The sequence below is a fragment of the Centruroides vittatus genome, unplaced genomic scaffold (genome assembly GCF_030686945.1).
Source record: "Centruroides vittatus isolate TY-2023 unplaced genomic scaffold, ASM3068694v2 contig_355, whole genome shotgun sequence".
Taxonomy (NCBI): domain Eukaryota; kingdom Metazoa; phylum Arthropoda; class Arachnida; order Scorpiones; family Buthidae; genus Centruroides; species Centruroides vittatus.
In genome coordinates, this window is record NW_027122178.1 from 162,083 (window position 1) to 189,140 (window position 27,058).

General features: G+C 23.9%; 1 protein-coding gene across 1 annotated transcript in view; it reads left to right on the forward strand.

Moving 5' to 3' along the window:
* The first annotated feature begins 1,685 nt into the window (after nucleotides 1–1,685).
* The window catches only part of LOC136974746 (Kv channel-interacting protein 4-like), a 29,876-nt gene continuing 4,503 nt past the window's right edge, over nucleotides 1,686–27,058 (forward strand). The window contains exons 1-6 of the mRNA XM_067269691.1: nucleotides 1,686–1,970; nucleotides 16,145–16,275; nucleotides 17,851–17,920; nucleotides 20,118–20,191; nucleotides 23,191–23,403; nucleotides 26,460–26,522. Of these exons, the coding sequence (XP_067125792.1) occupies nucleotides 1,949–1,970; nucleotides 16,145–16,275; nucleotides 17,851–17,920; nucleotides 20,118–20,191; nucleotides 23,191–23,403; nucleotides 26,460–26,522 (573 nt within the window). The 5' untranslated portion in view covers nucleotides 1,686–1,948. The remainder of the gene's footprint in view (nucleotides 1,971–16,144; nucleotides 16,276–17,850; nucleotides 17,921–20,117; nucleotides 20,192–23,190; nucleotides 23,404–26,459; nucleotides 26,523–27,058) is intronic.

Consider the following 27,058-nt stretch of genomic DNA (forward strand, 5'->3'; position numbering starts at 1 on the left):
ATACTTTGGTTTAATATTTAAAAAGAGTTTAATAATTAATTAATAAAAATGTTTATTTTTCTCCACTTTGTTAAATATTTATTTTATTAAATATTAACTTTATCTAGATAATAGCCCAGTTTTGTTTTCTTTGCAAACATTTTCAAATTGTTAATGAGAATTCTTGCAGAGGGGAAAGGCAATCAACGTTTGAGCGAATTATATATTTCTTTATTATTACGTTAATTTATTTAAAATTTTTTAAATGTTCAACTTACACTTTTAATTCTCAACCTGTAGCTCGCGAACCCAGAGAGAATATGTGATATCTTGTCTTATAAATTTTATTAATCAGAGGTTGAAAAGTTACCGTTTTTACCTATTTCTTTTAATAATTTTTTTTAAAAAGTGGAGTAAATAAAAACATAACTTAATTATCTTTTATTTTACGTTAAAATATAATAATATTTTTATCAAAAAAATTAATAATTTAATTTTTAAAAAAATTCATAAAATTCTGCAATAATAACATCAAATGAAGAATATAATAATTTATAATAAAGGATGGTATTTTACAAACTATTTTAATAATGTTAAAAATTTTATTATTAAATTTAAATAAAACTTTCCATATATTAATAATAGTTAATTTATCATTAATTAAAATACATAAACTCCATTACTTTCTCTATTACTTAATTAAAATTAAATTAGAATTAAAAACTCATTTATCATTTTAAAATAAGATAAAAATATTTTTTTTAATATTTATAAATATGCAAATTTAAATAATGAATTAGTTTATTTTTTATTTATTTAAAAAAAAGCAAGGAAACTTTTTTAAATATACAACTTTTTTATAGAATTTAATACATTAATTTACTCTTTTTAATATTTTAATTAAAATAAATATTTTTTTAGAATATTTTTGTCTATTAATTAAACAAGATTATTTAATTTTAAAAATAAAAAATATAAAAATTATCTTTACATTTAAAAATATCAGTAATTGTTCTTTATGATATATTGACAATAATAATTTTCTTAGAAAAATCTTGAACAGTCCATAAAATTTGTTATTAATGAATGTTGTTACTTGTTTCCTGGATCAATGTCGGTTGTCCCGAATTCTAGAACGATTTCTCTGCTTTTAAATGCTGTATACTTTACAATTAATCATTTAAAAAGTAAATATACCATTAAGAATTTATATTAAAAAAAGACAATCAAGAGTCACTTTAAATTATAAAAATATATAATTAAAATTAATTTTGTCATTTTTATAAATAAAATTTATGTAAAAATGTGAAAAATCTTTAATGAAATTCCTGAAATATCAACTCAATTTGTCATTGGCTCAATGAATAACAGATAAACAAAGATGCTGGATGATGTGAAATATTGTTTTCAATTTCTAAATAATTATATATAGATCTATTAACTTTTTAATAAAGTTAGATTTTTAAATAAAAAAAAACACAGTTTTCTTTAAAAAAGAAAAAAATTTATTATATTTACACTTGATTTATAGCTTATGGAGGTATGTAAGATACCACTCAAGAGAGGAGGAAAGTAATGATTATAACTTTTGTACACCCTTTAAATTGATGAGGAAGTAAAGATAGGAAAAATACTTCATCGATAAATAAAAAAAAAAGACAATAAATGAAAGATAGAAAAAAACCTGTTGTCAGTGGCGCAACTTCTTAACTCGAGAAGACATTTCCTAGCGCTATTTGTCAGTTTCTTAAATTGTCCAAAGGATGGCTACAAAGTGGAGCAACTTGCGCGAATCTGTAAGATCTGCAGCAGCAGTGAGTGTGTTCGTCAGTATCATTTCTCTCGGCCTGAGGACGAGGCTATGTGAGCTCTGTACCATTCGATCGTAACAGCATCACCAAGCTGGCTGTTGCCGGTGTTGAAAGTGCTACTCTTCTATATCAATCCAGCGAGCTTATCACTTTGCAGCATGTTTGGTGGCAAGAAAAAAAGTATGTATCATTTATAAATGCCCTTATTTAATTTTTTACATTTTCTTTAATTGTATTTATTTATTATTTTTTTCCGCCCGAAAATTTTTAGTATCTTATAAAATAATTCTTGGATATATTTTAAGGTAATCGAGTTTAATTTTCTGTTTGTAACTGTTGACGAACAACTGTTGCTATATTTGGAAATTAGTGGATGATTGCTCGACCTTTTTTTTTTGCCTTTTACTTCATTTCTATACTTTGCTGCTAGTCTTGTTGCATAATATCATTTTCTGCACTATTTTTTTTTTTTTTTGGAAAATACATAAATGTTTCACTGTTGTTTATTTTAAAAATAGCGACATTTAATGAGGTTTTAAATCGATATTTTTATGACATTTTATAAGAAAAAATTAAAATTCTAGTATCATATTTGTTACTTTAAAATACCTTAAAGGTACTTTAAATGAATGAGTATACAATTACAGTATTTAGCCTAAACTGTATATAATTTTTCAATTTTAAAATTGAATACGTTATGCATTACAAAACGAAAAAATTCACTCGTTTAACCTGATAAATAAATAATTAATAAACATTAAATACATTGATTTTAAATAGAATTATTTCAGTCACACGATCTTCGTAAAAATAATCTAACCCTGGATACATGAAAGTAGAACACAAGTCATAAAATAGAATTGTTTCTGTGTTAAAACATTAAATGACTAAGTACATATACAATTAAATGCATTAGAAATTGTATATGTTCGTATAAATATTTTTCTTTTAATTTATTAAAATTTACCGTATAAATAATTTAAAATACTGTATATACAAAGCATATTTTGGAGACTTTCCAAAAAATCTAAACAAAAATTTTTATGTTATTAATAGGGGTCTGATGTGTTTGTATACTAAAACATGGATTTATCATGATGCAGATAAGATTCTTGTATAAAAATAATTTTAAAAATTATATATTATTCTTTACATAATTACATTAAACATGTTTATTTGTGAAAATTATATATTAAACTGTAAAGTTTTTATTATCATTATCATCATCATTAATAAATATTATGTAGATTTTCTAATGAAACTAATAGTAAATAATTAAGAAGAAAGAAGATTTTATTATGAAATTTTTATTAAAAAATTGCAGTAAACAGTACATAAAACGTGAAAGAAAATCAACAGAAAATATGAAAGAAAATCAAGAAATATCATTTTAACTAAAATTACTGTGTATTTATCTTTATGTATTTGTTATTTTTATTAAAATTGTCAATTTTTAAAATAAAGTAGCTTAAAAACAAGATCATAAGCAGTTTTGAATGAAAGATTTTTATTTTTAAATATTTTATATATATATATATATATTATAAACTGTAATGTTTTAATGAAAAAGTACAGTTTATCAAAAATAAAATAGCATAAATAAAAGTTATTATACTTTTTTAAGCTTATTTTTATTTAAAAATTATGATTTAAATGAAAATTTAAATAAAAATTAAGAAATAATAAATGAAAAGATAAAGTAAAATTTCGTAAAAATCCCACAATGAAAATGTCTTATTGACGACATTTTTAAGGTATTTTAGCTCATAATATTTGTTTTATGATGGGAATTATCTTTAAATTTGCTATATTTTTTTACGAGAATTTATAAAAATTTACAACTGAAAATATATATATTTTTATGTATAAAAAAACAGTTTTTCAATTTGATAAAACGGCAAATAATGTATTTATTCGAAAGGAATTTGTCTAAAAATAAATTATTCGAAACGAAATTTATAAATACAATGCATAGAGATAATATAGACTAAACACGTTATACTGAAATTTTTCGTAAATAAACTAATAAAACATTCTTATATTTTATGAAATATAAATAAATATTTTACCGAAATAATAGATTAATCTGTATATTTTTAAAGAAAATTCTTAATTTTTATTTTTAAAAATTTTATGTATAAACTCCAATCAGTAAGCTACTGTAAACCCCATTAAAAATGAGATTTGTAAAGCCATAAATTACGGTTGTTTTTCTCTTAATAAATAAAGTAAATGTTTACTTAAAGTGTTACAACATTTTATCACGAAATAAAAATTTAATTTATTTTTAATTAAAAAATAATAGCCTGTGTACTGTTTACACTTAATGGAAGTATAAGACTTGGCACTTTACAGATTTTTTTTTTAGATTGGAAATGTAATTTTAAAAAAATAACTGTATATTTATGAATTTGATACGTGAAATTGCGATTTTTTAATAAATTTAAGGCTTAAATTTCAGGATTTTCTCGTATGTCAAGATTTGGATAAGCTTCAAAATACCACATTTCATCCGCAGTACAAACAACTGATTATTCTATATGTAGTTCACTCGAATCCAATAACACAAAATCTCAATTTCGCTAATCTATACAGGCTTGAGATCTTAATTTACAATAAATATCAGCTTTAAAAAGGAAAATATATATTTGATAATTTTAAAATTTGTAAAAATTACCACAAAAAATTATCTAGAGTAAAAACCAGATAAAGAGTTTCTTTTTTATCGAATTTATCGCAACGTTGCAAAATATTTAAATTATATTTTTATATTTTAAAAACTATCCTAAGCTTGATAGATAATATTGTATATTTTCTAAAAAAACTAATATAATCTGAAGATTTGTAATATTTTTTACTCTACATAACACAATTTTCCTTGAATCGTATAAGTAAAGGAACCGATTTTGGATCAGGGACCAACTTATATTGCAATAGTGCAAAATGTATCGCAAAATACTTAAATTACTCTTTATTATTTAAAATAAAAAACAAAACAATATATCTTCAGCTTCCTGGAATTCATAACGTAATCCAAAATTTGTAAGACTCCTGATCTCTTTACTCAGTTCTTCGTCTAACAAATATATTGCAATACGACAAAATATAATGCAAAATTCTCAAATTATAATCTTCATATTCTAAAAATACTATCTTCAGCTTGCACTGTACTGTACTGTACATAATATAGCATATTTTTTTTGTAAAAACCACATGAGAAAATAAAAAAATTTCTAAAATTTGTAACATTAGATGACATGTTTCTTCTATTTCAAACATATTGCGGTATAACAAAATAGAAAGCAAACATACTTAAATCATATTTTTATATTTCCGATAACATATATTTTCTAAACAATATAAAATGTTTATCTTTAACTTTTTGCATTTAATATTTGTACTGAAAATCTCTTAAGTTTTCATTTGCAATAAGAATGACAACTTATTGAATTTCAAGGCACAAATCTAGGAATTCAATAAGTTGTCATTGTTATTGCAAACGAGAAAAATGTCAGGATCAGACATAAATGCGGCAATATATCATATTAATGAGAATCTATCGATTTCTTCGCATCTAGTTATGAATATTGACTATAAGTAGATATATTTATTTACTTTATCGTAGAAAATGCAACAATATCGACGGCGTTTTAACCACAATTGTTACAAATATTATCAATATAAACGTAATTTATTAATAATATAAATGTTATTACTGTTATTTTATTGGCATTTTATTAAAGAAAAGTCAGAATTAGCAGCAAAAATTCTATCAACGTTATCAACTATCAAATCTGCATACGAACCACCAGCATTATGAGACTATCAGCGTAGTTCATAGTACTGATATTAATTTGTTATCAGCACAGTAGACAATCAGGACTATCAGTATTTTGTGTTATTATCAGCATAATAACTGTCAGAAAGAACTGTCTACAATGATAACCCTCAGCACTATTGGCATAATAATTTATAATACTTAATTGTAACTATAACGTCACTTATTACGAAGAATTAAACTTAAAAATCATTGAGTTTAATCATTCTGTTGTATCTTAAGATTCAAATTTTCAATTTAATTAACTCCTTATATCTATAAAACCTATTTAAAATTAAATATGTGTTATATATATATATATATATATAAGAAGTGATTTATAACTATTATAATATAAATATATGATATATGTTATAGAATATTTAAATATGATATTTTTAACAAAAGATATACATTTTTAAGATAAAAATTTAAAAAAAAATTCCAAAAACTTTATAATTTGTTATATTATTCTATAACTTTTGTTCTTAATTTTAATTTTATATTATTTAATTAATTATAAAATAACGATAAAATGAATAAATAAGTTTTTAAAAATAAAAAAAATCTTTAAAAAATTATATTAAAAGTTTAGTAATTAAAACTATTTAAATTATTATTATTAGTAGTAATATTTAGAAATTTGCATTTATATTAAGTAACTTAATAATAATTAATGAAATATGGGATGTAATTTATAATTGAGTTATTAATTTAAAGCATTAAATTTATCATTTAAATATATTATAATATTTAAATAAATAATATAAATTGTTTTTATTCCTTTAAACGGAATTAAATCGTTTTCTAATATTAAAATAAAAAATAATAAAGGAATTAATTTTTAAGTAATTAATATTAAAATGTATTTATTTATTTTATAATTTTATATATTTTTAAATGAATTTGCGTTAAACAGATTTTTAATGTGAATTTTTGTTTAAAAATGTAAATCGGAATTTTATTTAAGTTTTTTTTTAACTTATTTGCACTTTATAAGTTAGAATTTATGCTGTCCACTTTTAGAATCTGTTTTATAAATAAATTTATTATTTAAAAATAAATAAATAATAAATTTTACCCTAATTTTATGTTACTAAATTCTCAATTTAATTTTTGGAAAAGAAAAGAAATGGCATAAAAATGCAATTGTATTTATACAAAATATCAAAAATAATTTACAAAAATAAAAAATTAAGAAGACAAATAATGAACGTGAACTAATTTTTCCTTATTTTTTGTTCATTGTAATTCAATAAATTAAATTTTTCTAATAAAACTGACCGGCATGACTCTATTGTTATCGGGAAAAGTATGATGTACAGGGGTAAGATACTACTAAAATCGACAGCATATATTTTAAATAAAATGAAATAAAATATGATTATAAAAATTGCAGCCGGCACGATAACAATGTCGCGATAATATACATTTAACTGTTATTTTTCTTAATTTTAATTTAATAAATGAATTTTTTTCTAAAAATCTCAACTGACATTTTTGGGAAAAATCAGAAAAAATGCATTATCTGGACACGTATCAAATTGGTGAATATTACGCAAACTTTTCAGTTACTTTTCATTAAAAAAATAACTTATCAATTTTGTATTTTATTGAAAAAATGTCATAAATATTGGATAAAAAACACAGAATCCAATAATTGATAATGGTATCATAAATGTTGTAGTCTTAGTTGTAACAATCCTTTTTTCTTTTGCTTATGTTGATGTATGACTTTTCACTTATTCTTGAAGTGTTCCTTACTTTTAACATCCCTAAGGTGTCTTAAACGTTCTTGTTCCAATATATCACACTTACTTTCCTAACATAAATAAAAATAGCAACCTACCACATATAAATAAAACTTCAACTTGTCACTACCCATACATTAAGATTGATAAATCTATGTATCTAGAATCTAATTGATGAATCAACTAGAACGTTTATATTATTATTTTTATCAAGAATCATTAAGAATAAGTCAATTGAATCTGTTCTTGAGAGATATTTGAACCTTACAAGATCATAAATCCTGATGAATCCAGTTTCGAGTTTGCTTGACTTTATATGTTTGTATAAAATCTTAAATATGAAAAATTCTGATATTTTTCTATAAAGAAATAAAAAATCGATTTTATAAAATGGATTTTTTTGTTATATTCTTTAACATTTTTTCTACATCATCCAATATTTTCATCCTTCCAACTTGAATGGTTTTCTTAGAATACGATTTCAAAGTGGATGTCATCTAAATTTGTCTAACTATGAACATATTTTTATAACTTACTAAAAGGAAACACGAGTTTATTATTTTTTGAAAAGAATATTGATGTTTCTAATATATTTTTTAAATAAAAAAATATTCATTTTTATACCTAAAATATTTTATTTTATTGATTTATATATGGAAGTATTCATTAAATAGATCTACTCCCTTGCGAAAATTATTCTAAGAATGTGAATAAAATGCGGCTCGTTTATCATCTTTCGTTCTTATTCTTTAATATTACTGAAGTGGAAGATGGTTAAAGTTGTAAAATTAAGTAATTTACGCTGTTTATTACTTTAATTATCTATAAAACTTTGTAAATATATTCGATTATATACTTATAAAATTAATTGGAAATTCAATTAAAATAATATTTTTGTTTTAAATTTTAAGGAATTTAAATAGTACTAACATATGAAGTAAATGTCTAAATTAAATTATTATATGATTAAGGGCAGCACTAATATCATAAGCAACTCTAGACTAACATAAAAGTCACTAACAACTAATGTCATAGGCAGAACTACTATCATTAACATTTTGGGAAGTGCTAGGGCCGTAGAAAGCTTTGTATGTAGCCCGGGGTAGAGAGGTAGTTTCGTTTGTTTCATTTCTCAGGTTCAAAGACAAAAGGGGTAGACCACCTTTTGTCTTTCTTTGAACCTGGAAAATACACTGGAAATCACAAACATAAGCAGCATTAACATTGCAAACAGCACTAGCATTATAGAAAGTACTAGTATCATAAGTAGCATTAACATTTTAAGCAGGAACCACAGGAAGTACTAACATTGTAGGAAGCACTAATACCATAATACTAGCATATATTTAATGCTACTTAGTTTTTAGATGGAAGAAAAAGGCATTTTACTCGAATTTTTCTGCAAAAAATTAATGTTTATGAACTTCTTTTATATTTATCTTCATCAAAAGTGTTAACATTTAAATTATTATTATTATTTGCATTATTTAATGTAGTACAGTCAAACCCTGAACAACGGCCACTCACGGAAATATTAAATGGTCGTTGTTCGGAGCTTATTTGTATATGTATTTTTGTTTTAAACAAAATCCCTAAAAACATGGCCGCTGTTTAAAAGTGGCCTTTGTTAGAGGTTCAACTCTATTATATTATTGTTTAATAATTTACCATAATAATTTCTCGTAATAATATTTTGACTGAATTTTTCTTCTTAAGAAAGACAATAAAGTTATATTAAGAAAGCAAAAACAAAATTGCTATTTATTTAATTTTATTTTTTCACAATTACAATAATTAATATATTTAAATTACAAATTTTATTTTTATTCCTTTTAGAAAAGTTTTAACTAGTTTCTATGACAGCAATTGTTTTAAATACAATTGTTAAACCTTTAACCTTTTATTACGTCTAAATACATCTCTTCTCTTAATAACAATTAAAATAAATGAATTTAATTAATTATTCAACATGTCACATCGATTTTAAACAATTAGGAACAATAACTTCTCTCATCATTTACATTTTTCTATATAACAATATATGTCTATCTGTTAATACTTTAACCATTAAAATAACATATTAAAATCTACTTTTAGCATTAAAAAAACACAATTAGAATTATTTTTCACATTAAAAAACATAAATCAAAACAACTTTTAATAATATTAAAAACACAATTAAAAAGCCAAATTAACATGAAATAACATGAACATGAAATAACATTAACATGAACATGAATAATTGAAATTTCATATTATAAACGAATTCAAACCATTACAATAAATCTTAAAAGATTCGTAAACGACAATTAAAATCCTTTTCTATTCATTCTAATTAATTTCTATTTTGAAAAAGTAATGATTTTTACATCGTTTCACATCAGTCTACTTCATAATGATATTACTTTTTTTTTTAAATTAAGTATTGCCTTCCCTATATAGGTCTAATTAATTTAAGGCATTTAACTTGAGAATTAAATTTAAGAAAAGGAAGAATAAAGTTTCGAGGAAAATAAAAAGAAATAAAAGTTTTATAAAAGTCAGAATTATTTAGCATGAAAGATTCTTTTCTAAAAGGAGTAAATTAGTTTCACTCAAATTATAAGTCTAGGGAATTAACTGGTACGATTAACTGCGTGGAAAATGGAGTGCTAGTCAATACTAAGTACTGAAAGTAATCAATAAAACTAGAATTTTTCCGAAGTTGGACATTCATTATTGCTATAAAAAAAAATCAACGAAAAACAAGATGAAGAAGGACTGGAGGAGGAGGAGGAAGATGAAGTTAATCAGATTAGTAAGACTAGATGTTCCGTGCCACATCCGATCAACTGGTATCTCTTCAATTTAATGTGCAATTCTACTACAAACAGGTGTATTTAATCTACTATAAACAGATTTTAACATTTTCTCCAAAGATTGAGACTATTAAAAATGCATTTTCTTATTTTCTAAATGAATTTTTTTAAGCTTAATTAAACGTAAATGGAAATTCAAAATTTAAAAATGGAAAAATACTGTATTTTTTGGAATTAATTTGTTTCTTTAATTGTTCATTTCTCATGTTTTTAAATTGATTTTTTTAATGTGTAGTTTATGGTCTTTTAATTAAATTTTCACGTGCAAAATTTCATTTGTTTTAAGTTATTTAATGTAAATTGCTCTTAATTAAATGGCAATAATGTTTATTACTTTTCGAGAAATTAATCTGTTTCTCGATTATAATTAATTATTTAATGATGATTTGAGTGTTTTTTTTTTGGTTAATTAATTTTTTTTTTAAATAATTTCCTTTAAGGAATTTAAATGATGATTTTTAGATCGCTTTATTAAAGGCTTAATTATAATTTCGTAGTTTTATTTACTACTGAAAATTATATTTTTCTCTAAAATTATACTTTTAAACTGTATTTTTAACTTTTATTACATAAATTAATTGTAATTTTCAAATCTGTGTGTTATAATTTAACGTATTTTGCTAAATTGATTTATTTTACTACATAATTATGTTCTGAATATTGTTAATTTTGATTTATATTCTTCAATTGATGCCAATGATAAAATTCATTATAATCGCTATTATTTTTATTTAATCACTATCAGCATCAATTGCTAATTATCAGAAGTGTTCATCATAAGTGTCAGTTATTTATCATCGACATCACTTACTCTTAGAGTCATTTGTCCATCGTTAAAATAAATTATTCATCATCAATCTTAATTGCTCACCATCGGTATCAGTTGCTCGTCGTTAGCATAAATTACTCCTCATTGGTGTTATTTATTTTTCATTATCATCAATTGTTAATCATAAGCATCAGTTTTGCAAGATCATCATCACTGTTCAACATCGCTTGCTTTTTATTAGTGTCATTTACTCATCATTAGCATAAATTGTTCATCATCAATATCAGTTGTTTATCATTTTCAGTATCGACTGGTTATCACCAACATCATTCTTCAACCATTATCGATGCACCTTAACCAGAATTAATCTAGAATTTTCTAAGTGATTTAAAGCCAAATAGAATTATGTTTGCTATTGGAGATACCATTATTCACTTTGACAGAATTCCTGTTTATCTTTTATTAAACAGTGGAGTTATCTGAAATTCTTATTTCCACCTTTCTTTTATTAAATTAAAGTATTTGCAATATATTATAAGTGCCTATTTTCTCTAACTTCATTTAAATTTATGAACTGTACATTTTTATTATCGTTCCATTTTATTTAATTTTCAAAAAATACAGGAAATTGCATGGTTTTTCTTTCTTAAGTGGGAGAATTATACAGCTATTTACATCAAGTTTTATACTAAGAAACGTTAAATATTCTGGAATTTTAAATATAATTTATATAACACGCGCTCTTTACTGATAAAATAAATGTTGAAAATAATATAAAATTCTTAAAAATTCGAATTAAATTCTTGTATAAAAGAAAAAATGTAAGGATTTTCATAAGAATATCTCAACAAAATGCAATATTTTTAAAGAAAACGAGAGGGGAAAATCGTAAGAAATCAAGTTTTTCCAATAGAAGATTAAATTGCTTTACCAAGTTTTTCAAAGAAATGATAATAAAAAATATAAAAAATAATTTTAAAATTCCAATATTGATGATAAGTAAATTTAGTAAACCAGCTTAGAAAATACATAAAACATGAGTGGGAAGTTAAACTTACTTTTTTTTTTTTTCCTGCAATTTCTCTCTGGAGATCTGTTAAGATATACTTTATTTTTATTGTTAAAATTTCTATTTTGTAATTATATTTTAGTAGCCTAAATCGAATCGAATAAATAAATAATTTTCAATAAAATTATCTTCAGTTTTATTTATAACATAGAATTACCATTGTTAAATGTTCTCGTACTATTTTATTGATTTAATTACTTGGATGTTGATAGTGAATGTCAGTTGCAGGTATTGTTGTATTCACATGAAGAGAGATGGAAAATCTTTCATGGACAAAATGAAACTGAATGGAAACAATAAAGAAGTGTGATTTGGTCGATACTTTTTATAGGGCAATACCACTTACTTGAGAATATTTCATGTATTGCTTAATGGTTAAACTTGATAAATCAATATTTGATATAGAAGAACATTAATTTTAATAAAAATCCATAACATTATTGGTTTTATCTTTTATTATCAACCTCCTGAAAAGTTGATGGAGAGCACTTTGAATACTTCTTGTCGTGTCAGCTCTTAAGCAATATCAATGCATCAATATAATAGCAGTCGTGCAGAATGATGTTTCTCTATGTATAGTCAAACAATTATTTCGCGGTTTCACAGATAACAATAATTAACTGATCGTTTTAATACATCGTGACCATATTATTATGCCATCTGAATTTCTAAATCTTTGCCTTTAGGCTTTATTAATAACATTATACTCGCTGTTTGGTGAGTCTAAAATGAGAAAATATAACGCATTAGCAAGATTTCTCATGACATTCTACACTATATAATAACTTACAACATGATATTCCATAAGTGTGCTGCACTCTCAGGATGAGAAAAATTGTATAGGCGTATAAGAAGAGAATCTTCCTCTTAACTATAATTTGTACAAGAAGAGTAGAAATGCTGACTTTTTTAAAACTTTTCTGTCAATTTGGAGTTGTGTAACTTCATCTAGTAGTGATTTTTACAGTTATTTTTTCTATACAGTCCAATTTCCCGTCATCATTTCTATGAAATGGTCGATTCTGGAAGTATCTATTCAGCAGGAACATCAAAATATACGAAATTTATAGTGGTGAATATGATGTATATTATATGCTATTTAAATGCTAACATCCATTGTTACTGCATAAGCTTTCAGAATAATAATGTAACCTACATTCAAAAGTGGATCCAATGAAGAGTAAATGCTTTGTAAAGGAATAAGATGTCATAAACGATGATTCCTTTCTACGTTTTCATTTTAAATATGGTTTTAGCGACTAAAAAATAAAATAAAATTTAAAAAAATGCTTTATATTATATTCTATGAAGATAAGGTTTGTCTGGAATATCTTCACTCCTCCACAGAATATCCGACATTATGCGGAGGAATGAAAATTGCAATAACATAATTAATTTGTATATTAATTAAGATTTATTATTATACTTTATGATTCTACTTACATAAAAGTACGTTTATGAAAATAATAAGTAATTAAAGTAAACGTTTTAATGTTAATTAATCTCTTTTAATCATAATTAATGAAAATGCAATTTCGCATTTAATTATTTAAGGTTTAAATGACATAAATGTTAATAAATTTATGATTTTCTTATCCACATTTAATTATGAAGGAACAGAGAATATAAACAGTAATATAAAATTTGCTGTGTTTAAATTATTAAAAAGTTTATAAAGTTATATTCTATAAAAACTCAATTATAATTTTGCATATAATTTCATAAATGAAGCTATAAAATGTTAAAATATGGTTATAAATCTAATAAACTTTATAGTTGCCATCACATATTCAAATCTATATTCTCTTGATACCAGTTTCAAGTAACACTGAATATCTTTATACTAAATTTTATTATAGGCATAACTTTAGAGGGGGTAAAAAATGAATCTCTTGAGTTATATAATTCCAAGAATAAAAATTCTCTTTTGATAAAAATATCTGAAGGGTGGCCCAACAATCAGTTAATCCGCATTTTGTTCTTGCGTGTTTCAGCTACACTCGTGAATATGAGTTCGGAACAATGTGTTCTTTTATTTTAAAAACATATGATTAAAACATTAAGTTAATAATTTAGTCTTCACGGTGGTTAAATGACTATTGGATCACCCTGTATACTACTTGCAGCACGTCCTAGACTCTACTTAAAGCAAATTTATGTTAAAAAAGGAGTCATGTTTGACACCCAAATGCGCTTTTATATCCCCGGAGATGTATAGATACGAAAAAGGAAAAAAAAAAACAGATGTTACACGAAAATACCATTTTATTGCTTTCAGAAAACGTTAGGAAATTTTTGCGCCATTGCCATAGCGTGAAAGTAAGTTATTTATCCATTTATTCGTTCAAACTGGCTTTGTTTGTACACTGAATTGTTAGATATTCGTTGTACAAGTACATAAAATTTGACTACAAACCCACATTTTGATAATAAAACTTATCGATTACTCACTTAACTTACGTTCTCGTTTAATTTTTACAAGCTGACTATTCTCAATTACAGATATTTTTAGCTTCAAAACAATTAGAAAAATTTAAAAACAAAACAATACTATTATTTAGAATATTTTTAATTTAATTTCTACAATATTTAAATTAAAATAAAGTCATTTTTATTTTATTTCTTATTCTTTTTTGGACTTTGTCGGTGTTGATTTTTAATTACAAATTAAATTTATTGAAATTTTGATATTTTAAACCATTTGCTGATAATCCTGTTAATTAAATTGTGTTTAATTTGAAGTAAAACAGTAGAGTTACAATCTTTGTAATGGAGGAAGAGGGTCATAAAGATCAGATATCAATAGAAGTGGATGAATGCACTCTGTTTATATTCGTTAATTAAGGAAATGAATTGCCTCTTTGAATATTGATTATAATTATTATCTTAACATAAAGTTTAGAAAACATTTTTTAGATACTATTTTGTAATTTTTAGGCTTTAAAAATTGTAAAAAAATCACACGTAAAATATCACAAAAATTTTCTTAAAAAATCAAAATAAAACTATGATTAAAATTAAAATTAAATTGTAAATTAATTAATTAACATTAAAATAATATTTTTAAATATTTGAACATATAAATTAAGAAACTTTGAATATAATTATCAAACTATTAAAGAGTATCATCAAAAAAAGTCTTTTTAAATTACTTTAATTACATATTTATCGTTATTTAAAAATATTTGTTTAATTTAAAAAGATGATTAAATAATCATCTTTTTAAGTAAAGATCATTTAAATGGAAAGAATGATTACTTTAATTTGTAATTCAGTAATATAATAAAAAGAAATGAATCTTTAATTAATGTTTATGCTTTATTTTAGTTAGTGTATTTACAGAATATATTTAAATGCAGATTCAATAGATGATAATTGCTACTTGAAACGTGGATGATGATGTTGCATTCTCCTCACTTTCTATTCAACGAAAAATTATAAATCCAATAGTTAATAATTATAACTTTAAACATGGGAGGTGAGGAGGATAAAAATTCCCCATCTTCTCTATTCAGTTACATAGAAGATGAAGACGTTTTGGAAGATTCATCTTCCTCATTTGTACTTCAAAGTTACATGAAAGATAAGGAAGCTTTATCTTCCTCATCTGCCATGTAACTAAGGAGTATGTTTGAAATGATAATTAAAGTTTTCTCTGTTTCGTGTAAATAAATCAATAAAATTCATCCAAATTTCTATTTAAAGTTATTTTTTCTTAATTTTTAATGTAGTTTTAAAAAGAATATTTAATGGATTTTCGGAATAAACTTAATTACTAATATGATTTTACAATTTTTATGAACTTTTATTACAAAAATAAGTAATTCTTATTAAATAAATTAATTTAATAAATTTATTTTTTATTATTATGTAAAATAATAAAATACTATATAAAATTTATATTATAACTAATATTAATATAATTATATGGTAATTTCTACATAATGGCGTTTTCATTATCTTCTAATTAAGTGTTTATAATTGTCAATGTTTAATTGTAATTAATGGGTTAATTACTTTGGCATTAATTTGTGTCTATTTTTGGAATTAATTAATTAATTTATTTATTTTTCTGTAATTATTTTCATAGCCGAAAACGACTTTGACTTCTTATTAAGCAATTTCACAGCAAGACATAAACCAGAAAGACTGGATGCATTATGTAAAAGTACTAATTTCACTAAAAGCGAAATTCGAATTATGTATCAAGGATTTAAACAGGTAAAATATTAAATTTTTATATTTAAAAATGATTAAATTAATGTTAAAGCTACTTAAAGAAATGTAATTAAATTAAAGTTTGATATGCTTCAATTACAATTACGCTTCATTCAGTTATAATGTTAATGATCTTTAATCTCCATGTACAAATTACAAATCTCTATCTTAAAAAATCTTTGTTTAGAAAGGTTTTCTTTAGGTAGAGATGCGAAAGAGCAAAGGGATGAAAGGAAGATGAAGAAAGATATTTTTAGAAAAGATGCTGTAAATATGATTTCTTAGAATAAAATTTAAAATAATTTCATCTAAAAAGTAAATAAATTTGGTTTTTTTTTTGGTCTCTGTAATACACAGAAAAAATAATAGTTTCATACCTTCAGAATTAGATGAGTAAATAGCCTGTCTTCTAACAGAAACGACAGTTTAGCTAAAGAGTAATTTGCTCAAACAATCCACTTTCCCTTGCTTCCTCTTTCTCTACAAGAAAAATCAATAGATAAAGGTTAAATATATATAATCTTGTAAACAGTCGTTAGGATTTATGATATTTTTTAAAAAATATGAAAAAGGTAGAAAGAAATGTTGCAAGATTTTCTTTTCTTTTTTTAGAGTAGCTTCAATACAAGAAGCTGTAAAAATATACGTTGTAGAGCTTCTTGTTTTTGGCACGTGTAAGGTAAAAGTGACTTTTGAAGTACAAAAATATAGATTTTGTAACAGAGTTTGAAGTGCCAATGTCTTGTAATGGGTAAAGAAATGTAGTATATAATTTGCAGGCGTTGTTAAAATATTTAAATATATTTTCAGTACAATATCTGATCTTTACTCTTCACTCATAGCTATATACAAAATGGTATGGGGGAGAATAGGTTTGCACGTTCTAATTCGGACCCCCTAATATTGATTCTAGTTACGCTACTAAATATTTAAGGAATGAATGTCTTAAATATAATATGGTATGAATGTATTTAATACAGGTATAATATAATATGTAAGGTTTGAACAAATTAAATATAATATGTATACGTACAAATATGTATTTTTCAGTCATTTATAAGATACGAATGCGTACTGAGCGAACACAAATGAGTATCATACAATAAAGAATAAGTTAAATACGGTATATATTTGTGTACTATTATACTAACATACAAATATTGATATTATAGAAGAAAATATAATGTACGAATGATTCTAAAAGTTCATAAATATAAATTTTACAGCAAATTACAGCCTTGTAAAAATATTAAAAAGAAGCATAAAAGTGTGTAAGAAACGTTAAAAAATATGTGAGTCGACCATTTTCTGTGAAATTTAACTAAAAATATATCAAATTTTGTTCATTTAATCTTTAAATAACTTGTTCGGAATCAATTTCGGTGCAGAAATACGCAATGTGACGGTGATTTATATTCATTTATTAATGATTCAGGATCAAATGTTTAAATGATTTTTTCGACCTTTACGTGAGTAGAATAAGGAGAAATAATATTGAAAATTCAAATCGTGTATTTTTATTTAGTTTAAGATACTTTTTTCAAAAAAAAAAAATTACGTCTAAAAAACCATTTCCAGGAATGTCCCTCTGGTATCGTAACGGAAGAAACATTTAAAGGTGTATTTTCTCAGTACTTTCCACAAGGAGGTAAGCAAAGTTTTATTTAATTTTTCAAGACTTTTACTAAAATAATTTAGTTCATTTAACATTATTAAAAGAACTTCACTGTTATTTATTTTAATTTTCGTATAATTACGTAATTAAACATAAGTGAAGTCGTAAAGTTATAACATCAAAATTTAAGTCGATCTTAACGGATTTATCTGATAATTTTTGAATATTTTTGTAAGAAAATGTGTCAAAAACCTTTTAATTTTTTAAATTTTAAATTATAAGAAGAGATTTTTATAATATCGATGTTTAAGTTAAAATATCTTATCGCATGTGTTATTACATTCTCATTATAAACTTTGCGTGACATTTAATATACAATTTTATTTTTTAAAACAAAAAAAAATTTAATTTCATCTCGCCTATCTTAAAATTTTATATATTTTTAGTTTATTATATTAAAATATTTAAAGAAGTTTATAAAATTTGCATTTATTTGATGCAAAGAAATATCGGGAGTTTCGTTATGAAGTATCAGAATCTGTTATAAAAAACACTAAAAAAATCTCATTTATTATTAAAAATTGTAATAAAAACTAATTTAAAACATATTTATGATATACTTTCTTAAGGTTTTAATTATATATTTGGTAATTTTAACGTTTTATTTCGTTGAGAAACCTTGTTAGAATGTAAAATTACGTGTGTGACTAGCACGTAAAAAATTGTAAGTTAATGATTTTTAAGCTCATAATTTAAATGATGGGTGGAGTTGATTAAAATATTACAACTTACCATATCGGAAATTGTATATATTTTCAGAAAGAATAGCTTTCTTTTATTAGAAAGGTAGAAAAATATTATAAAAATACCTCCAATGTGTTATATTTCTTTCTTTACAACATAATGATATTAATAAGCTTAATTTTAAATTATTTTTACTCTATTATTATTAATAAAACTTTAAAAAATACTTTAGCAATTTGTTTTATGTTGTAAACAAATACCAAGTATTTAACACTTCCTCAACTATTCTTTTCTTGGATATTTCCCAAGAAGTCTTGTTCAAGTTGCAGTCTTGGGAATAAACTTGTTAGTTTAAATCGATAATACTTGAGAAGTGATAATGATGATTATGAAACACGGAAATAATTAGAAAATATATTTAATGTGTTATTTTAATGATGCATTATTATTTACACGAAAATTGCTAATTATATTTCTTGCTATTTAATTATATTTCTTGATTTATTTTTCAAGAAACGTGTCATGTATAACAACTAAAAAATTTCGTTTTATATTAATAAAAATTGAATTTTTTACAAAGAAAAATAAATGTGTAATGGTTAAATTTGCAGTCATTGATGTGCAAACTGTGTTTAATGCCAAGTTAATGTGGAAAAAAAAAAGTGAAATGTTGGATGAGAAAGATTGAGTGGGTAAGCAATAGTCTCCTGTTTCTGATCGTTCAGGATATTATTAAAGATAAAAAAAAAAAAAAAATTGCTTTCCATTCAATCGTGAAAAGCACAAGTGCACTTGTATGTTGTCAAATTTTCAAAGAAATCAAAAGCCTAATGGGGATATTAGAAGTTTTTGAAGTATTCGATATGTCAAAATTAACGTCAAATACGCTTTTTTAATGTCAAGAGTCTAATTTTAGTCGAAATTTATTTAATAAAATTAAAGTTTTATAATTAAATATGTCGATTTTTTATTTAATTAAATATATAAATTATGTTATAAAATAACTTTTTAAATTAAAATATTATATATATACTTTATATTAATATATTTTATAAAAATAAGTTACCGTATAATATAAAAAGCCCAAAACGTGTAAAATTAGTTACCGTATCAACTAAATAAAGGTGGAGTCAAAAGCCAAGTGATTGAGTTAATAACACGATCTTGTGTTTAACAATTCGAATAAGCAATCTAGCACAACGCGATTTCTCTACGACTGATATTTTATAAAATAATTTCTATACCGTCTTCTTAAAAATATAAATAACCTTAACAAGGTATACTATAACTATATTTTATAAAAACCCAACTTTAGTATGAGGATATGTATGTAGATCACGATCCCCAAACTACTTAGAATTCGAAAAATTCTTGGAGAAAAGTAAACAAATACTATAAAAGCTTACCTTAAAAAATTCTACAGATAATATACTAACCATATAATTCATTTTTATAACAAATTATTTATAAATAAATAATTTTACAGATGCCACTCAATATGCTCATTACGTCTTCAATACATTCAAGCATATTTCTCATAAAAAGACGTTAACTTTCGAGGTAAGTTTTTATATTTTTTTAAATAAAACTATAAAAAAGCACATTACTAAAGCTGTATATGTAAAAAATAGCATGATTTTTTCGTAGTTTTATCAGATCTATCGTTAGTTACTCGAACAATTCTCTTGACAATCATTTCATTGAGTAAATGGCTTGTTGAAAGAACATCCATGATAGATAATTTATTATAGAAAGTAATTTTTATCTCCTTACTCAATATACCAATTCAACCTCTAATAATTTCTATAATAATTCTATAATAAATATATATATTTTTTTTTAATTAACTGCAAGTTAATTTTCTATATTTTTTTATAATTCTTTTATTATGGAGCATAAATTAGTTTATCCCATATTTTTTCAGTTTTCTATTTAGATTAATTAAAATTTTAATACTTTTTAAATAGTTTTTAAGCTAAAATCTTAATAATAATATACCCATTTTTTATAATTATAATTATATAATAAATATATTTTATATATTTAAAGGTTAATTTTCTATATTTTATCTTAATAGTTCCTCATTGACTTAATTGCATTTTTATTTAATATTAAATATTGTTATTTTAATGCATTAACATTTTAAAAAAAAACATTAAAATTTTATTCAAATTCTTAAATGTTTAAAATGCAATTTAAAAGCTTATACTCAGCTTATTTAATCTAAAACATTAAATATATTTGATTTATATGTAGATTAATTGTCTAAATTTTAATTTTTTCTTTTTCTTATACATTTTATTCTACATTTTTGCAATTTCTTTTACATCTAAGCTTAATTTAATTGTCTTTTTTAAAGTTTTAAATGCTTTAAATTCAAAAATTTAATATATATATTATATTTATTTTATAATTAAAAGTTAATTTTCCATATTTATTCCTAATATTTTCACATATTACTTCTTATGCATTTTTAATTTGTATATTGTAATTTTTTACAATAATTTTATTTATATATTTCTAAAAAAAAAAAAAATATGGATTTTTTTCTTTTGTCAAGTTTGTTGTATAAATAAAGGAAAAAATAATTTTGATTTTTGTAACTTACTGGATAGTTTATTTTGTATATGATGACAGGTTAGTGAATAAGGAATTTGAAACCAAAAGTTTCAAATTACTCAAAATAATTTTCTCTAAAAAAACTGCAATTTCTTTTTTTATTTTTTGAGGTTTGAAGATTTTTCAGTTTATTTCACCATCTTTTTTTCTGATTTTTTTAATAAAGATTTTAAGCATATTTTCCAATAACTTATAAAGAGCCAAAATAAGCATTTCTTTCTTATATGAGGAGCCAATATAAGCATTTATTTCCAATAAAATTACCAATAAAACTATTTTTCAATAGAAAGAACCTCAATAAACACTGATTTTTTTCAATATAAAAGACCAATTTTCCAATATAAAAAATACTAAAATAAATTCAAAAATTTTCTTTTTTTATTTAAATTTTTTAGGGGCAGTATCTTCTTATAAACATAATAATAAACGACGCTTTTAGCCCACGACTATAAATTAGATAGAGTTAGATAACCTAATAAATAGGATTTAACAATTTGGAGGGCTTATCACACTAAGGCCGACAGAAAGAAGGACCAGATCGTTTACAAAAACATTTCAAATTTAGGTAAGGATGCATTTCGGGTACAATGACCCCTCATCAGCTTACAAACACATGGCATAGTAATTATAACACTAATAGTTAACCAATACAAATATATTAAGTATATTAAGTAAGCCCTATATTTTTTGTTTTTAATATACTTAACAATATTTATTATTAATAGTGAAACCGTCTACCAGAATTTGGAAAATGTGGGAGAAAATAAGACATTTACAGGTCCCAAATAATATGATATATCACATTGTCATTGTATTGAAAAATTTTATGCTCCATAGTTTTAGTTCTTTAGTATATGGGTTACATTAAAAATTTTAAATATTCAATTCAATTCAATTATTCTTTATTTGTATTAGGCATTAAAATTTTAAATATAGTGCACTATATATATTAGATATTCCTTTGTATTGGTTAACTATTAGTGTTATAATTATTATGTTGGTGCCATGTGTTTGTAAGCTGATGAGGGGTCCTTGTACCCGAAATGCATCCTTACCTAAATTTGAAATATGATTATTAAAAACTAACTTTTACAAAAAAATTTTTAAAAATCTGGTCCTTCTTTCTGTCGGCCTTGGTGTGATAAGCCCTCCTCCAAATTGTTAAATCCTATTTATTAGGTTATCTCTCTATCTAATTTTCTTATAAACAATTTTAAATTTAAAAATGTACAATTATATTTTATAATTTTCTTTTAAAATTTAGATTTAATTTTTTTACTTTTTATTTCTCTTACAAAAATAGAAACTCTGACAAATTATCCTACAGAAAACACATTTGACAAAACTGAGATAGACAATAAAATAAAGTTTAAGTTTTTCTTCCTTGTTTCTTTTTTTTTTTTTGTAAATAAAAGCACTTATATATAAATTTAGTTTTAAAAAAGTTTAAAGGAATAAATTTAAAACCCTAAACTTTTACTTATAAAAAAGAACTTTTATTTTAAAAAATAAAATAAAATCAAGAGGAAAAAGTCAGAAGAGATTGCAATTTAATGTTCTTAGTTTAATTATATTGAAACATTTTACTTGTAAATAAAAAAATATATATATATATATATATATTTAAATTCATTAAAATTTTAAACTTTCCTAAATAAAATAAAAGAAAAATAGCAAAATTGTTTATTTTAAAAATAACAATTTTAATATAAAAAAATTTGTCTTTTTTTAAATGCTGATAATATATTTTAAAATGGCTTCTATCCATGTTCCACTTATCATAGACTAGATTCATTTTGGATCATTAAGAACAGTGAAGGTGATGATGCGAAGAGTAATCAAGATATCCATTTAGAGTTCTAAGTACTATTTTGTGTCATTAATCAATAGGATGCTTACTACAGTAATTCTTTTTTCTTTTTCCTTCTATTTTGACACAGCATTTTATAAATCTCTTATCGTCACTTTCACGTGGGACCGTGAACGAAAAATTAAAATGGGTGTTTGGATTGTATGATATCAATGGTGATGGATATATCACGAAGCAAGAAATGTTAAATATTGTTAGTGCTATATACGACATGTTAGGACATTATACAGATCCAGCTGTTGATGAATATTCTGCTATGGAACATGTTGAAAAGGTCTTCAATGTAAGCATTTCTTTCTCTCTTTTTTTATGTTTTTGATTAAAATGAACTCTAGATCAGAGGTTCTCAACCTTTATCACTCGCGTACCATCTGAGCTTTTTGTGTATACACTTACAGCATGAACCGATCCGTATCCCAAGGAGTACTTGTACTTGTAACACTGGTTGAGAATTGCTTATCTAAATCATTGGTAAATTTTTAAGGCATAGACTCTTAAGATTGTGATGAATCCTTAAGCTCTAGAATTTTAGGGTTTTAATGTAAGGATCCTGAATTTTAAATATATCCTGGAGACTCTTTACAGCATAGAATATTGGATTCTGAGTAAGATCTTAAGAGGGCCGTTTTAAGCACTTTTAAGGCCTCTGAAACAGTTTATATAGAGGCATTATACGGGTACGGATATAGAATGAAAAAATATCAATAACAAGCAGTGAGATGATCCCAAAAAGACGGATCTGCCCACGCATTGATATTGTATACTCATGGATATATTTTGAAGAATCCTAGATTTTTCTAAACATGAAGATCCTGGAAACTAGATTCTGAATACATTCTAAAGAATCTTCAGAATCTATAATCCTAGATTTTAAACAGGGCCGGCCTTCTCGATAAAGGGGCCCGGGTGCAAGAAACTATTTGGGCCCAAATGTTTTTCTAAAATAAAAAAATTTACAAACACGAACATATATTAATGCATGTTTATTTAAAGCGTGATTTTGTTCTTGCTAATACATTAATTACTTCAGAAAAATTACTAAAAATACTGCATTCTTGATAATGTTGGGGCCCCCTCAATCGCGGGGCCCCGGTGCGTAGCATCCGCCGCACCCCCCCGATGGCCGGCCCTGATTTTAAATACTGTATGCATGGGTGTCCGCAGAAAATTTTCGATGCCATGACTTTATATCCTGCATAATCTTCAAGATATAGAAGCCTGGATTTTGAATATGCAAATCTTGAATATTGTATCTTAAATATATTCTGAATAATGTGGAATCCTAAATCGTAGAGATTTAGATTCATTAAATTTTAATTATAATTATATATATATAGTTCAAATATATATATATTTGACTTAAAATGTTATTTAACAACGATAATCTGAGATTTACTACCTTCCAGTAGGATTTACAACGTTCTTGAAGTTTATCACATCATTGTCTCAATTAACTTCATCATTGGAAGGTCAGACATACAGTTTGGCATCAATAAAAGCTCTTGTTTTCTTATATAAGTGTCATTACTTAAATGGATAAACCTGTTTGATTTTTCTAAGATTAAAAAAAAAGAAAATCAATTTTCTGCTTTTTAATTTTTAGAAGTTCTCCATATATTTGGCTTCACGATAGTGCTAAAAATTGCACTTTTTATTAGATTTGTAGCTGTTTTTTTTGGCTTAATGATCGTGCTAAAAACTGATTTTTAATAAATTTTTATAAGTTCTCTAAACTTTTATGTTATTAGAACATGAATACAGAATGTAAAAAATCACTAATGAAAATCATTAATCACTATATATTAAGTAAATTGAATAGATTTGGCTTTCATTACATCAAGCAGACCGCACAGTAACAATGTTTACAATAAATTAAAGTTTTTTTGAATGTATACAAAAACATTTACTTGTGGTTCCTTAATTAATCACGCTTAATATACGTTATAAAATCTGTTCTAAAACTAATAAAAAAATTCTGAGAAGAAGGAAGAAAAAAATATATAAAAATTAAATATATTTTTTGGAAAGTTACCAAATTTCCCCCCGAAATAAATCAATTATTTCTAGTATTGAATAAGTAGTTAATGATTATAAATATTAATCAATAATTCGTTATTACTATTATTATGAAAATTGATAAGAAACGTGAGTCTGTTTGTAAGTCTGTAGAAGTCAAAAGAAAATAATCTTTAACAATATCTAAGATAAATCATCTATCAGACTCTACGATAACTTTATATATAAAAAAAACTTGAACTGGGTTCTAGAAAGATTAATGAATCGACAAGATACTACCTAGATAAGAAATAAGAAACATTTGGAACGTCACCAGATATATACGATGACTCGATTGATAAATTTGGATTTTATTTTATTTTTTTAAGAAAAATTAGTTTCTAGAATATTAATCTTTAAGTCAAAATTGTAGATATTATTTAAGATTTTATTTCGATGAAAGATGTAAGCGGTGATGATAGGCCTTTAGGAGATGTCTTATTGAGATCATTAAACATACAATGTGCATCAATTGCTTACTTTTAAATTATGGATAATTCTCATTAAATTGGTGAAGTATTTCCTGTTATAAATGAAAACTGAGGCCCTAAGCCAAGTCTTAGGAAAGGAGAAGACCGATTGGGATCATTAAAAAACAAAGAGCGATTAAACAAACACCGAATATAGAATGTTAATTCTGTATTGTGAATTTCTCCCTGAAGTGGCCTGGAACATGGGCCTCTGAATCATGGGCCTAGTTGACCCTTTTTATATTTCTAGTAGGGTTGACGAAACATAAAATGAGAGACGTTTGACAAATTCTCATCTCATCACTCGAGTAAAATAAAGAAAAAAAATGGCGCCAGTATTGGTAACCTGAAACTTTCACGATTTTATCTTATCGTATGATATTTCTCGATATCTTTTAACTTTAAAATTGTTCTTCTATGGTTAATTTACTATCGATTTTCATCCCTGGCTTCCTGTTTGCTTAATTTGATGAAATGTATACTTTATTTGTTCGGAGTTAGCGATATCAACTTTACTCAGTTCGCTTCTTCTATAAATTGAATACATTTTTTAGTGCTTCAGAATAGATACGAAGGAAGACAGATAAAAGATTTCTTATGTCTTCTATATACCATAAAGCGAATAATCTAATCTGAAAGCAATTTTTCAAATTACTACATCTATTGCTCCTGATCTGCTTCCTTATTCTAGAGATAAACCGTTAGCTGAAATAAATGATGATTTCTAGAATATTCATTTAGAAAAATTGATTGTTTCTTTATTAATTTATAAAATTTAACGTTTATATATACATATAAATGCTTTACTTTGCAGCAAATTGATTCGAATAAAGACGGAGTTATCACATTTGACGAATTTATGGCTTGGTGCCAAAAGGTAAACTTTTTCTTTATCTTTAAATAAAAATTTTAGAAAAATTTGCATAGTTTTATCTCTAAAATATTATAAATATTGTTTGATATTTTTTGGAAATTATTTTTATTTTTTTTACCTTATTTAATAGTAATTAAATTGTTAATTTTCTAAATCGCTAATTATCAACAAGTAGTTCGCGATCCCCAGAGAGGTACGAGTAATGTTGGAAAGAAGAAGCGAATTAAAAGGAAACTGAGAAGAATTGATGTAAACTGATAAAATTAGCGATAATTTTATTTTGTTTTATTAAATTTTAAGTAAGATAACAGCTTGGATTTCGATATAAAGTTTATGGTTGAGGATATCACAAAGCTTTGAAAGATATTCTACAATTTAAACTCGTCCGACATCACTATAAATATTCATCAAGCTCTTATCGCAAAATAAATGGCGTGTGTAAGGTATTATTTGTATCTAAGCCAGTCCCAAGGCATGAAATCCAGCACATAAATTTCCAAAACTCAAAGTAACATTTTACTGAGCAATGAATGATTTTA